This window comes from Pteronotus mesoamericanus, unplaced genomic scaffold, assembly GCF_021234165.1.
Source record: "Pteronotus mesoamericanus isolate MK-2021 breed Mesoamerican mustached bat unplaced genomic scaffold, CSHL_Meso_final contig_90, whole genome shotgun sequence".
In the NCBI taxonomy this organism is placed as follows: Eukaryota; Metazoa; Chordata; class Mammalia; order Chiroptera; family Mormoopidae; genus Pteronotus; species Pteronotus mesoamericanus.
Window position 1 is genome coordinate 33,502,780 of NW_026555277.1, and position 14,141 is coordinate 33,516,920.

At 36.3% G+C, this 14,141-nt stretch overlaps 1 protein-coding gene across 1 annotated transcript in view; it reads left to right on the forward strand.

The window, feature by feature from the left end:
* The window catches only part of DCDC1 (doublecortin domain containing 1), a 349,931-nt gene that overhangs the window by 319,936 nt on the left and 15,854 nt on the right, over nt 1–14,141 (forward strand). Inside the window, exons 32-35 of the mRNA XM_054585968.1 lie at nt 1,062–1,214; nt 1,931–2,032; nt 6,379–6,515; nt 7,749–7,928. Coding sequence (XP_054441943.1) covers nt 1,062–1,214; nt 1,931–2,032; nt 6,379–6,515; nt 7,749–7,928 — 572 coding nt within the window. The remainder of the gene's footprint in view (nt 1–1,061; nt 1,215–1,930; nt 2,033–6,378; nt 6,516–7,748; nt 7,929–14,141) is intronic.

Consider the following 14,141-nt stretch of genomic DNA (forward strand, 5'->3'; position numbering starts at 1 on the left):
CTGCCCTTTACTGAATTGTGGTGTGGTGTTATGCCATCAGTTTGCATTGAGGAACTTTAAAGAAATAGGCATCTATCAGAAATAGCAATGTCCTTACAGGGGAGGCAGTGGTTAACGGCGTAGGTTCTGGAGGCACGTGGGTTGGATTCTAATCTTGTCTCTGCTCCCACCTAGCTATATGACTAAAGCTCAGTAACTTTTTCTGTAAAATAAGCATGAACCTAACTCAGAGTACTATTTTGAATATTACATGATATAATCTATGTAGATGTTTTGGTAAAATGCCCCGCATATAATAGATTCTCAGTCTACGTTAATTTCTGTTGTAGGGTACTATTTGCTATATCACAAATAGCTCTTTTATGAAGACCTTGGAATTGCTTCTCTCAGATCTCAGGACCAGAAGAGGGGTATCTTCTGAAGAATTTATCTCTCTGCGTGGGCCATGTGAATCTGGAAATTATGTTTTCCTCATTGCTTTGGCCACTAGGATGCTCAGAGCCCAAACTGTGCTTTTTCTCAAGCAAATAAAAACAGTGTGGTATTCATATCCACTCAATAATTAAAATATTATCTAGCATTTTTTGGATGCTTGCCCAATTAAACAGACCAAACACTAGTCTAAGTACTGTCTTTTCTTTTTTCTTTAATCATCCCAACAGCAGAATGAAATAGACACTATTATTCATTTATAAGATGAGAACACTGAAGCACATTATCTCTGCCTTTAGTCTATTCCTATACTCCTTTTCCCACTTCCTTGGTTTTCTAATCTCTTTATATTATCCCTTTTCAGAGTAGATACCTTGGTGAGCCACCTCAAATTTCCTTCAGAGCTAGTTGAAACCTAAGAAGGGAATCAAGATGCATATTTATAATCAGATTAGTTTAAATTCTGTCGCTGCTGTAAAGTTCTGACCAAATTTATGTATTGGCATCGGTTTTGGTTATTGCCTGTTTAAATCAAGCCATTAATGAAAAAATGAAACATTTTGAAAAAAAGTTAATGTAGGAAGCAAATTCAGTATTCATTGAAAAACGGTAAATGTTTTCTTTCCCAGAAAACCCAAGACTAAAGGTGAAAAACAAATCATTTCCAAAGTCTGTGACATTTGATAGTTTGGATGGTATAGATGAGTCTTTTTTTACCGTCATTCACAGAAATCCCATTGCCATCTGGGTATCTTGTGGTGAACCGTTTTTATCTCCGAATGGTAAGTTTTTTGTGTTTGCTTTCTTTCAAATGAGTATACAAAGGGAGAGAGAAGTAAATTTATAAGAAAATGAATTAAATGTGTATAATGTTCCCATAACACCGTAATTATGCAAGTAACAGGCAGTCCATTAGTTAACATGTGCACAAGGAGAACTGTACCCCTATATTTGCACAATTGCCCTTTTTTTTCTTACTGGAATAGAGTATTCTATGTGGAAAAATGTCTAATTTAGTTGATAAAGAGATCCTTGGTCTATAAAGACTGAGAATAATGGTGTACATTAGAAAATAACAAATGAGTTTAATTCACACTGAAGACGACCTGTCTGCACATTTTCATTTTTAAGAATTGCACCCTTTAGGCAGTAGGTGGATGTTTAAAAAATGAGTGGTTCCAAGCCAGGATTTCATCACCTCCAAATTGTTTGTAGAAGTGGAAAATGAAATATGGCTATTGCATATGGTAAATCTATATAATAAAACAGCACTGTTCTTCTTTTTCTCCCCCTGCATTCCATAAGAAAAAAAAAATGCCTTAAGCCCTGTCATCTTTCAAATGAGGTTTCTTTTAATGACCCTTACCTTTTAATTACTTGTTTCTAATTGAATCTATTTCTTGGAGCAGAAAGTTCTTTATAAATTATTGGCTTGCATGATAAATTACTGTTGATAAAAGAATGCAAGATAAAATATAATGTATTTTTATTACTCTAGCTTTGCAGAAGGCAGAAAAAGAAGAAAAACAGAACTGGCTGGAAAAGGACAAAATTTTGGCTGATTTAGACATCATGAAACACAAAATGAGACAGTTAAAAGGTCAGTATGAATTAAATCAAGTATCATCGTGTTTAATTCTAACTAGTTTTTTTTTTTAACCATTGGAAACCAGATGTTTAACTGAGTTATATATTCAATATGAATACATACAGTGTTACAAAAGTCAGTTGAGCAAGTCTAAAACCTAATATATCTTTTCAGCACTGATTTTATATTTACATGAATATCACACTTAAAATTAGGAAGTTGTCTGGATTATAGAAACACCCTATTGGTTTGAAACAATCCCTGAGCTGACATTGTATGGGCTTTGAAATTAATCCTTAAACAAAACTTGCTGGCATTCCTTGGATATTGCTATGGAAGAAGTTTTTAAAATAATCTGAGGGTGGACGTGCTAAATTCTTCAAAGATCATTGTCAGTTTCTCCGAAGAGCTCCCTCTTGTCATGCAGTGTTAAGATATGCTATTCCTAAAGTGATCAATTGGCAATTGATTTTCCATATTTTTTTTGTCACCGAATCTAAAGTTCCTGACCCAGCACTTCAGATACCAAATGGTTCTTTGGGGAGAAACAGTGCATTATGGGCTTTAGTCTTGGAAGAAATTCACTTCAGGCTATTTAAGTGCCATAGCAGGATTTCAGCCCCTGAGTATGTGAATCTTATTTCAATAAACAACCTAACTAGTCCTAAGTGCACTGAACAGAACTCTGAGTTAGATGACTATTACTCAGTTCTTACCAAAAGAATTGTTGAGTCTAAGAGAAAAGAATCTATGACTACAGCTAGAAAATTTTATGTGAGCAGGTCCAGAGCTCAAGTTATCACATCCTCTCATACCAGTGCCTCCTTCAGTTCCTCCAATAGTGGGCACACCACCATCCGCCCAGGTGTTCCACCTCAGAAACCTGGGAGTCATTATCCTAGGCCTCTCTCTCTCACTTTCTCCTTAAGTCTCGTTGCTGCGAATGTACTAAGTTCGGCTCAGTGAATTCTAACAGTCATGATTCCCCCAGTCGTTAGTCAAATTAAAGCTATTGTGACCTATTCTTTGGATTACCAAAACAGCTTTCTAACTGGTCTCCGTGCCTCCAGTCTCAACAACAGTTTCCATTCTATGCACAATGGTGATGTTCTGGAGCTGGACCAACCATGCAAAAATGCAAAGGTGTCACGGTACTCCAGGCATAAAACTGCCCATTCCAAAGCTCGCAATTATCTTTGGGACAAAGTTGAAACTCCTTAATGTGGCCCCTCGTGATCTGGTTCTCTGAGTGCTTCCGTCTTTCCTTGCGAACCATTACCTGATCATGTAACATGTGACTGTCTCTCCTATGTTATGTTATAAATGATATATTTTTCTTATTTGTTCTCTAAGTAATTTTAGAAAGATTGAATTAAAGAATGAATGAAATTTCAACCACTCACTGCAGTGAGTTTTTTCGCTCTACTCCTATATCAAGTTAAATCAATACAAGGTAACGTACTGAAAGAGCACCTGGCAGAGCTGCCTTGACTGAGTTCTGACTTTATATCAAGTCTTCAGCTTTTACTATAATTAAGTATTAAAAAGGCATTTAAAGTTCAGGTGGCATCATCTATAATATCACTTTTGAAGAGTCTATTTGGTCAGATGATGTCCATTATGGAGAAATCCACTGATGTAGTTTCTCTTAGAACTTAGCGCTAACATATATCTTGTCTCTTGACAGGCTGTTGTGTTTTTTGCTATTAAATGTAAATTCAATACATGCTTATAAAATACCTGCTCTGAGGAAAGAACTTTTCTAGTTTGGGGGATTATGAGGATAAATAAGGATGAGTCTAAGTCCAGTTAACTGTAGTCCCTGTTGGATTGTGAGCTTCTTCAGGACTGGGTGGAAGGTATGAATAGTGGCTGAAATGATTCTTTCCTATTGTTATAGCCATTGGTAAATGCAACAAATGTTTATTGAGCATATATTATGTACAAAGTACTGTGCTAAGCTGATTTCATATTTCATTTGTAAGCATGGCCATTGCTAATATTAATCATAATACTGATAATAACATTTTAGGGCTTTATGATTAAGTAACAAATGTCAGCTATGTACACCCTGCTTAGCACATAATAAATACTCAATAACTATTAGAATAGGGGTTCCTGAGAAAGCAGCCCATGTTCCCATTCGGGGTCTTTAACCCTGATAAATAAAAGTAAAGAATAGCACATTGGACCCAAGTATCACCTTTGTTATGAATAAAGACAATACTAGAGAACTTTATTTGGTGTGATAACAAAGTGGAGCTTCTAAATGACACCCCAAATAAGGTGGATGTACCCTTCCTGCTACAAATGACGCTAGACCAGGGAGGGCCTCCTAATAAGGGAGAGGTATGGGGAGAGCTGTCCAGGTTTTATAGACTGCAGTGTATACTCCGAGATTTACAGTCCAAAAGAACAGCAAAGCACTCATGTTTCCTAGCTTTCCCCACTAATAGTGGGCTGTTATCATTACTTTCCCCTGATTTCATGTGAAATAAAATAAGATATATAGAAAATGTAATAAGAAAATAAAAATAATTTATTCAATAAATTTTTGCTTGGTTTCAATAGTCTTACCTATGTAAATAATAGTTTGTTATGAAAACCATTCCCCAAACCAAAACCTTTTGTGATGACATTATGTCTCTTGATGAAAATTATAGTGAAAGCCATATTCTTAAGACCATTAGAAGCAAGCTGACAAAAAAAACCCCAACAAATTAATGCAAATGAGCTTTGCCCTTTCCTACATTCAAATCCTGGTTCTCAACAGTGCAAGTGATAAACTATTGCTGAACTCTCATTAACTAAACAAAATTTTAGTGTTCAAAATGCATTATAAATAAAATATTTATTGAAATATTATCCAATAAGAATGTGCACCATAAATTATTGTTGTCTGCACCTTATGAATAGAGTTCACTGAAAACTACATTTAGTGCATAAATTTCCGTCTTGTATTTTTCTGGTGCCTCTGTGTTTTCTCCAAAGCATGTTCTGTAATGGCACTGCCACTGTAACTCATTGGCTGACTGATTCAATTATGTTTTCTCCACATCCACACATTGCATATGAATGCTTATTAGGTACATAGAGTTTTGGTTTCTATGAAAAGTCATTGCTGCCACTTGTTTTTATTACTGGATCAATTTCCACAAATGAGCTGCAAGAGCACAAATGCTTTATCCTTTGCAAGTACTGAATTATTTTCAAAGAGTTTTGTTCCTCGTATTCTGAAAACCTACTCATTAGGAGTCCCTTGACAACACAATTAGGATTCAACTCCATTTTATTAATTTTACTATTATATCCACCTAAGTGTAACTTGCTCAAAGAAGCCTTCTCGGAGGCCTCAGACGAGGTCAGCAACTCCTGTTACATGCTTCTGTAGTCCCTGTACTTTCTTGGTGCAGCACCATTGCAATCGATTACTGTTGTAATCATTCCTGTAATCATTCTGCCTTTCCCATCAAAGTGTGAGCCTTTGAGGCAAGGACCTGGTCTCGAACATATTTGCATTTGCATCCTTTAGCACAATGCCTTACCCATAGCTGGTGCTCAGCATAGGTTTCTGGGAGGAACGTACAAGAAAAAGCATTATTTTTTACTTGGGAAATTTAGAGATCCGTGTGAGACTCAGTGCTGAGTATCTCTTCAATGCACAAAAATATCTTAGGTATGGCTTTTAAGCCTCTTGAATGATTGTAAGTGGTCTAGCTGAAAAAGCGCATACATTCAAATCACCAAACTTATTAAATTATGCCTGTGATTCTTTGGAATACAGTATTCCGATAAATATTTTTCTCTTACCACAGCTTTTTAACAGCCTAAAGGACACAGCAGAGGTGTCAGAAACTAATCGTGCTCACGGGGTATTATTAGAGAGGAAAAAAAAAGGCCTTCTGTCTCTTGGGTTAATATTATTTTAGAAATACTTAATCCCCAGGCTGCTAAGCTAATTGTGGGGGAAAGGCTTATTATTAGTGTAGAGAACAAAACATATGTTCCATGACTGGAAGAGATGATGGGCTATATAGGTCATGGATTCTATTTGACTAAATTACCGCTGAACCATATCGTGGCTGAGAGGCTTGGGCCAGCGTGGAAGCCAGCATGTTATCTTTCTTTTCCATCTGTACAGCGAGTATGCATATCCTGGCTGTTTAAAACTGCAAGCTCCCCAATGAAGAGGCATTGTTAGATATTATTACCTTAGGCATATTAACTTTTATGATATATTTAGTATTTTAGCCTATGCTCCCAAGTAGAATGATTTATACATAGAAAGCCAAACCAATTTATTTGAAACCTGAAAGCTCATCATCAGAAACAACATTTCCAGAGACTTCTTTCCCCAGGGCGGCGAGTGGCCGCACGGCAGCCGGCCACCATGGTTCCCAACAAAAACCCCGTGCGACCGGTGGTGCTGGAAGGAGGCTGGGCTGAGCAAACTCCAGAGGAAATTAAACTCATGGCACTTATAAGACAGACGGAGGTATGTTCTTTAGGACTCCAGACATTAAAGACTCTGCCTCTATTATAAGCTTTCAAAACCACAGGATTGCATTTTAAAATTATACTATTAATATGTTCTCAGCATCACGTCAGTTATGACCACATAGGCATATGCCAAGCCTGGAGTTGGCATTTGGAGAGTAGCTATCTAAAAGACATCCAGCTCATATGGAAGTCTGTTTTGTTTGAATGGAGACCAGGAATTATGACCTTAGCCAAGAAGAAAAAAGGCCCAGTGGATATGTACAAAGGTGATTATAATAAGTGTAGTCAAGTTGAGCCTTATGGCTTCATTGCTCATCACTCCTAAGGGTATGTCTCAATATGTAGAAAGAGCAAGGAGCAAAATACTAATTGCAATGGAGACATTCAGCAGTGAGGAACTCAAAATGCTGTTTCAGTCCAATTGCTTAATCAGTCAGGATTGCCAGACATAAAAAAGGCGAGAAGAGAAAGGTCAGCTGTTGAGAGAGGATTGGGGATAGAGATCTGGGAAAACTTTTTGCTTTGTGACGTTATCGTTAAAATGATATGTTCTTATTTAATAGAGTTTTTTAAATCATGAAATGTGCTCAGTCTAAATCTTAGGTGTGTGCCCAAGTCATGGTTACTAGAAAAAAGAAATTGACATTGCTAGAAATATGACTTCTTGCCCAATTAAGAAGGATAAATCACTGACCAGGGAATGAATGCAAAGCGTTGAACTAGGACCTGCCTGAAGCAGGATGAAAAGCTCTCTGGCAAAGACCTGGCAATGTGTAAGGGTGGCTGCTGTATTTTAAAAGACAGAGAGCAGGGACTTAAACAACAGTCCCGCACACTCCCTTAAGCATTTCTTGGTTAAAGGAAAAGATGTTGTAATTCTAATCAAAAACTAATTTCTTAGATGCAGACAAATTTCTTAGTCGGAAAAGCACCACGCAGAAGCCCAAAAACACATCTCTATTCATTACTTCAAATTGTAAATGAAAGCTAAATGCTTTGCCAAAATAAGTGCCTTATAATTATCACTGCACTGATTATTATTGCCTTCAGTGACTCATTGAAGCAGGGGAAATTTACGGAAAAGTCAGTGACAGGAGAGGGTAATGCATGTCCTAAAATTTTTTAAATGTAATTTACAATTCTGAGATTTCTGTCTTTCATTACATTCTTCACACACACTAGACAGACCTTACTCTAAACATGGCATTCTCTGGGTGTTTCCTGACAGGCACACCTTTCTGAAGTTCAAGAACAGCAATCCAAGAGAAGTTCTCCAAATGCAACTAAACATACAGCACTCAAGCAGAGTGGCCTGTACAAGCAACCCGATGCAAAACGAGTCTGGATTTATCTAAATGGATGCAGACCTGAGGATGGCACTTACGCCTGGGGCAAAACTATGTCAGAGGTAAACCTAGTGTGAAAAGAGAGGGTTTACCGGCCTGGGTTCAAATCCCAGTTCTGATATTTTTAGATGGTTAGGTCAGACAAATTAGTTTACTTCTCTAAATTAGTTTACCTTATTTTCTCAACTGTAAAATAGGAATAATACTTTCTTCACAGGATTGATTTGAGGATTAAATGAGTATATGTGAATGAAGATATGTAGTCCAGTGCTGTCTGATGTGTGTGTGAATCAGGCTATAACACTTGGCCAACAGAGGACAATGACAATTAAACCCACTGCAGCCTAAGAATAAAATCTAAACTTTGGAATAATTGAAAATAATTTCCTGTTATGTTTTAAACCCAGTTTACAAAAGAATGATTTTTTCCCCCCCATCAGGCATTATTCACTAGATATGTTCTCTGTAGAAAAATCAATATTCAGAGAGAACCTATCATAGTCTTACTACCCAGAGTCCCGGAACTATAGCAAGCTTTTCACTTTCTAAAGTTAAAATATCGACTAAGGAAAAGATGCGTAACCATTTATTTATTGCAATATCAAAGATATAAATTCTAAAGTTTGACATTTTGTCTTGGTCTTTAAAAAGCTTAGGGACCTAATAAATAGGTTTGGTAGACTTTTAAAAAGTCTTACCTGTTACCTTAAGATAAAAAGTCTTATCTAAACAATCGTTTGGCTTTTTTATTTTGTGAAATATTTTTTATAAATTGTGAGGGGACAAGAAGAAGTCACATAAAGATGTGATGTTGGCGGGAGAGAGAGGGAAAAACAAGATGGCGCAAGAGACTTGCAGGTTCACACAGGTTGATGAGGGCACTGAGGTGTTAGGGGCACCTCCCAAGGAGTTCTGCCTGAAGCCTGGTCCAGTTTCAAAGCTCCTCTTTGATAGGGACTTGGAATAAGAGCTCTGAAAGCAATCACACCTTAGAAGCTGACAACCACTTTGCTCTACTTGAGAAAGGAGATAAAAATATGGGAAATGTACTCAAAACTAGGAATACAAGTAAAGGCACTTGATACAGTAGAAAAAAAAGAAAGTGGTATGTTTTTTCATTGTTTGCTTCATTGAAAATCTCAGTTTGTATTGTAGATGCTAAATCTTAAAATGCATTGCAATTAGAACTATATATTAGTTAGGAAATTTGAAATGATTAATAAATAGGTCAAGGGTAGAAAAGGGGCTGTGGGGTTAAAGAGCCTATCGGACTCAGGACAGCAAGAACTTATGATAACTTACAAAAATGACGTGTATATGGTGGAGGAATGACTTTTTCACTTATATGACTCATATGTAGCATATAAAAGACACTTCATAAATATTAGTCCATGATCATGCAATTTTTTAGCAAACTTTGTTCATGAAGGGCACTGTGCTAGATGCTATAAGGTATTATTTAATTTATGTATGTGAAAAGATTTTGAAAACTTTATAGTGCAGTATAATTCATGGTTAATATCAATAATAGTGGTAGCAGTAATAGGGAAAAAATAATCCGTGGTCTATGCCTTCATTAAATTAATATTTCAAGTTGTCAAAGCATTGAAAATGTATCAAAGTTTACTTTGGTGTGTAGAGAAATAGGCACTCTCATGTTTATGGAAGTACAACTTTTTGTAGGACAACGTGCCTACATATTCATATTATAAGAAAATGCACTTCTCAACTTCTTCCCAGGGATATTTTCATGAATTTATGCAAGAATTGTTTAGTAAGAATATTTATCACAGAGCTGCTTATAATACAGGTAGATTAGAAATAATTTAAACACTTATAAATAGAAAGTTGGTTAAGTGAATTATAGTACATGGGATGAAATATTGTAATTCCAAATCAGCTTTCGAAAGAATAATGACAATAAAAATGTTTGATATATTAAGTGAAAAAAAAAAGCAAAATATAAAGCATACAAAGTTGAATTCTATGTACATGTATGCACACACCTAGAAAAAAAAGACTGGAAGAATTTTATTTTTGGAAGTATTTCCTGGATGGTCTTATTATTGGTGACCTCATAAAGGTGGTATTTCTTTCTTCTGTGTGTTTCTATATGTTATGTATGTTGTGATGAACAGAGATAGTCTTTGTAAGAAAAATGTGTTTGCTAAGGGTGCTAACATTCTTCTTGGAGAAGTACTAACAGCATGTGATGTAGTCAAATTAGCAGTGTAAGCAGAAGGTCAGTAGTTCAGAGGAGGTGAACACTGCCTACCCAAGGCGACAGAGAAAGGCTCCACAGACGAATCCATCAGGACTGCTGAGGGAACTTGAGAAATGGGTAAGATTCAACATGTTAGGCAGAAAAAGCATTAATGAGGATGAGGGGTACCACATCCAAAAATATGGGTGTTGGAGTTCATAAATCATATTAGGAGGATGATCCTTGAACTAACAAGTAGGGAGAGAGATATACAACTGGAGACATTGTTTAAAAGCATACGACGGAGTCCACATCCTATCTGAATTAGTCTACTTGGGCTGCCATAACAAAATACCACAGACTATGGGGGCTTAAACAAAAACGTATTTTTCATGATTCTGGAGGCTGAGAAGTCTAAGATAAGGTGCCAGCAGGGTTGGATCTGATGAGGCCTCTTTTTCCGGTTTGCAGACAGCCACCTTCTCCCTGCCATGTGTCCTCACATAGCCTTTCCTTCATGCATGCGTGGAGTGGGAGAAAGGAAAGGCTGTAGTCTCTTCTTCCTCCTGTAAGACCACAGTCCTCTTGGATTAGCACCCCACCCTTATGACCTCATTTAATCATAATTACCTCCCTAAAGGCACTTTCTCCACATAGAGTCATATTGAGTGTTAGGGCTTTGACTTATGAATTTGGGGGAAGGTGTCATTCAGTCCATGATACTATCCCAGACTTGAGGTCATCCCTGAATAAGGCAATGGCATTGAGAAAGCAATATTTTGGGCAGATTAATGTGGCCTCAGTGTGTGGAAAGATACTTAGGAAATGCTTACAAAGTTTTCTGCATGTAATTTCTTCCTTTGCTTTGTTAAAAAAAAAAAAAAGTTCTTGATTATCCCTTTCCTTTCCTTGTCCATGCCTTTTATTTTTCTTTTTTGGGACTGCCTCTGGTTCTTTTCGGTCAGTTATGAATGTACCATTTCAGGCGATCAGGCTGTAAAGAATACTTCTGGAGAGTGGACTTGTGTGTGAGACAGACAGGCAGCTGGAACAAAAGGTTCAGATTTCATTAAGGGAATCAGGCTATTGTCACCAATTCCAGAGAAGCAAAAAGTTTCAGTGGTCGGCACTTTCACAAGAAGAGAGGAACAGAACACATATCAAAGCGCTTCCCTCTCCTTTCTGTAATGAAACCCCCAGACAGTATTTGAATCCCATCTAATGCAGACTTTCCCTCAACTTCTTTCACTGCTGTAGCCATTGTGGATGATTTAACCACATCCTTCCTACCCACTCTTCGGACATTGCTAGAGCAACTCTCATCTGCAACTGCTGTAGGCTCATCTGTCATCAATGCACCAAGGTGGCTTCCTCACCAGATTAGTGGCTCTTTCCTCAGGGCCGACATCTTTCTTTGATTTATGATTGCCCAGGCCCCTCCTTCTATTGACCAGAAGCATTTGTCTTCGCCCATTCCTGTAACATCTCTTATCCTACAGAATTTCAAAATTAGTGTGTTCTCTCTCAGCCAGGAACAGTTCTGAATGTATGAGTGGAAGCTGAAAGAATGAAAAACAGGCCCCTTTGATTTGTAGACTCAACCTCATGCCCACAGGGAATATGCAATAGTTCCAGGATGCCCATGTGCCCCGCCCTGAGAAGCTGTGGTCTATGAAAATTGAACTCACGAAATAGACTTTGGAGGAGAAATGATGCATAGACTATTGTTCCTTTATTATGAGCTTTTGTCATTGCAAAAATTACAAACATTGAATTTATATTATCCACTTTAAAGATGAAATGAGTAAATTTAGATTCATCTGAAAAACTGAGAAGAATACCACTCAGGGGTCATAGCAGACTAGATATTTTAGAGTCTAATTCTACTGAAAATGCCTTATTTTCAAATATATTTTTAAGAGTTTTGTAAACTCACTAAGTTTGTCTCACATAAATAGATCTTTGTAAAAACCAAGTGAAATAGCAATATATTTAATTTGTATTTTGCATTTAGTATATGTTTTTATTAAATAATATTCATTTTTCTATGAATTAGAAGCATGATCTCTATAGAACAGTGACATTTTGGTGGTAGAGTGGGAGAAAATATAAGAATTACCTTTCTGTGGGATCTTTTCAAGCTAAACGAGTTTCTTCCAGAGATGTATCTATATGTATTTCTAGGACAGCTCCCAGCCAAGATAGAAGCTCAGATATCACACCCTTTGGTTGCATTAGAGCAGAAAATAAATTAATAACTTCTATGGATTGAACTGTGCCCCCCCCTCAAATTTTATGTTGAGGCCTTAATCCCCAATGTGACCAGGGCTTCTAGGTTAAATAATGTCTTAAGGTTGGGCCCCAATCTGATAGGATCTGTGGCTTTATTGCAAGAGAAAAAGAGAGAGATTTCTCTCTTCCCCCACCATGTGAGGACACAAGAAAGCAGCTGCCTGCAAGCCAGGAAGATAGCTATTACCAGAAATGGACTCAGCACCTCAGTCTTGGTCTTCTCCACCTCCAGAACTGTGAGAAGTAAGTGTCTGCTGCTTAAGACACTTGGCATATGGTATTTGTTTTGGGAGCCCACGAAGTCTAAGACAGTGACTATCGTTATGGAAAATTTAGAAGAATTACAAAAGGAAACCATATGAATCTATTGTAACTGAAGTTTTTGCTTCTTTGCATAATGTTCTGTTTTTAATTATACAACAGTGTATGGTCATTGTATTAAAATTAGAAAAAGAGAAAGTACCCAGAAGAAAATGAAAATTCTATCAAAAGCCACACATAACCATAGTTACTATAATTTTAATAGATATATTTCTGTGGTTTCTATACAGTTATAATTTTTTGTCATTGTGATCATAGTAGATCACAAGGTACATTCAATTTTGCAATCTGCCTTATTCACCTAAAAAACTACTGTAACTTTTTATCTATATAATTTAACATTAGTTTTTTTATTTTTATCTTTTAATTTTTTTATTGTTCAATTGCAGTTGACACCCTTTCCCCCCCATTACTCTCTACTGCCCTGCCCAGCCCACCCCTTTCTCCCACATTCAATCCCCACCCCCATTGTCCTTGTCCATGGGTCCTTCATACATGTTCCTTGACTTGAGCCTTCCCCTTCTAGTTAAAAGGCATCATTATCTTCTGTCAAACAGGTGGATTGTTATTTATTCACCCTGTTTTCTGTTGTTTGCCATTTAAGTTGTGTTTAAATTTTTACTATTATAAAGCATGCTCCAATTAACACATTTATATGTAAATCTTTACTTAATTTTCTAACTATTCCTCCCAAATAAATTTTTAGAAGGATTGCTAAGTCAAATTATATGAACATGCTTGAGAATTTTGATAGCTGGTGCCACATTATTTTCTAGAAAATTTCAGGAGTTTTTGCTCCCATAAGTAGTGAATGAGAGTCACCAAATACCTGTGGTATGCATGAATATCAACAATAGTAAGCACAGTTATTGAGAAACATGTATTTTCAGATTTGACAGAGAATATGTTACACCTGTGATTTAATTATATGACTTTAATAATTTATAAAGTGATTTTGCTTTGTTTTGTTGTTTTACTATTTATTAGTCATCTGTGATACCGAGTTCAATCTTTTGCTATTTTTCTTTTAGAATTATTTCTCTTACTGATATGTTTTTTTTAACCAGGTAAGGCTAATTATATGCAAGTTTGTCAGGTTTATTGTATCAAATTTCTAAATTTCTATTTCCCATTGTGCCTATGGGGTATTTTTAATGAATAGAAATTAATACATTTTGTTTGTTCTTTGCTTTTAATGTTCAAATAGATCTTTACCATCCTGAGGTCATGTAAAGATTCATCTGATTTTTCTTAAAATTTTTATAGTTATGCTTTTTCTAATGTAATATTTGAGTTGAAGCTATTTTTTCTGCTTTATGTAGTTGACTTAAAATTATCATTTATGTTCTGTTTACTGACTAAATGTTTTTTCATTCTTTCCACTGAGTTGGGATAGAAACTCTATAAAATACTAAATTATTATATACACTAGCTTCTGTTTTTTAAGCTGTTTAATATA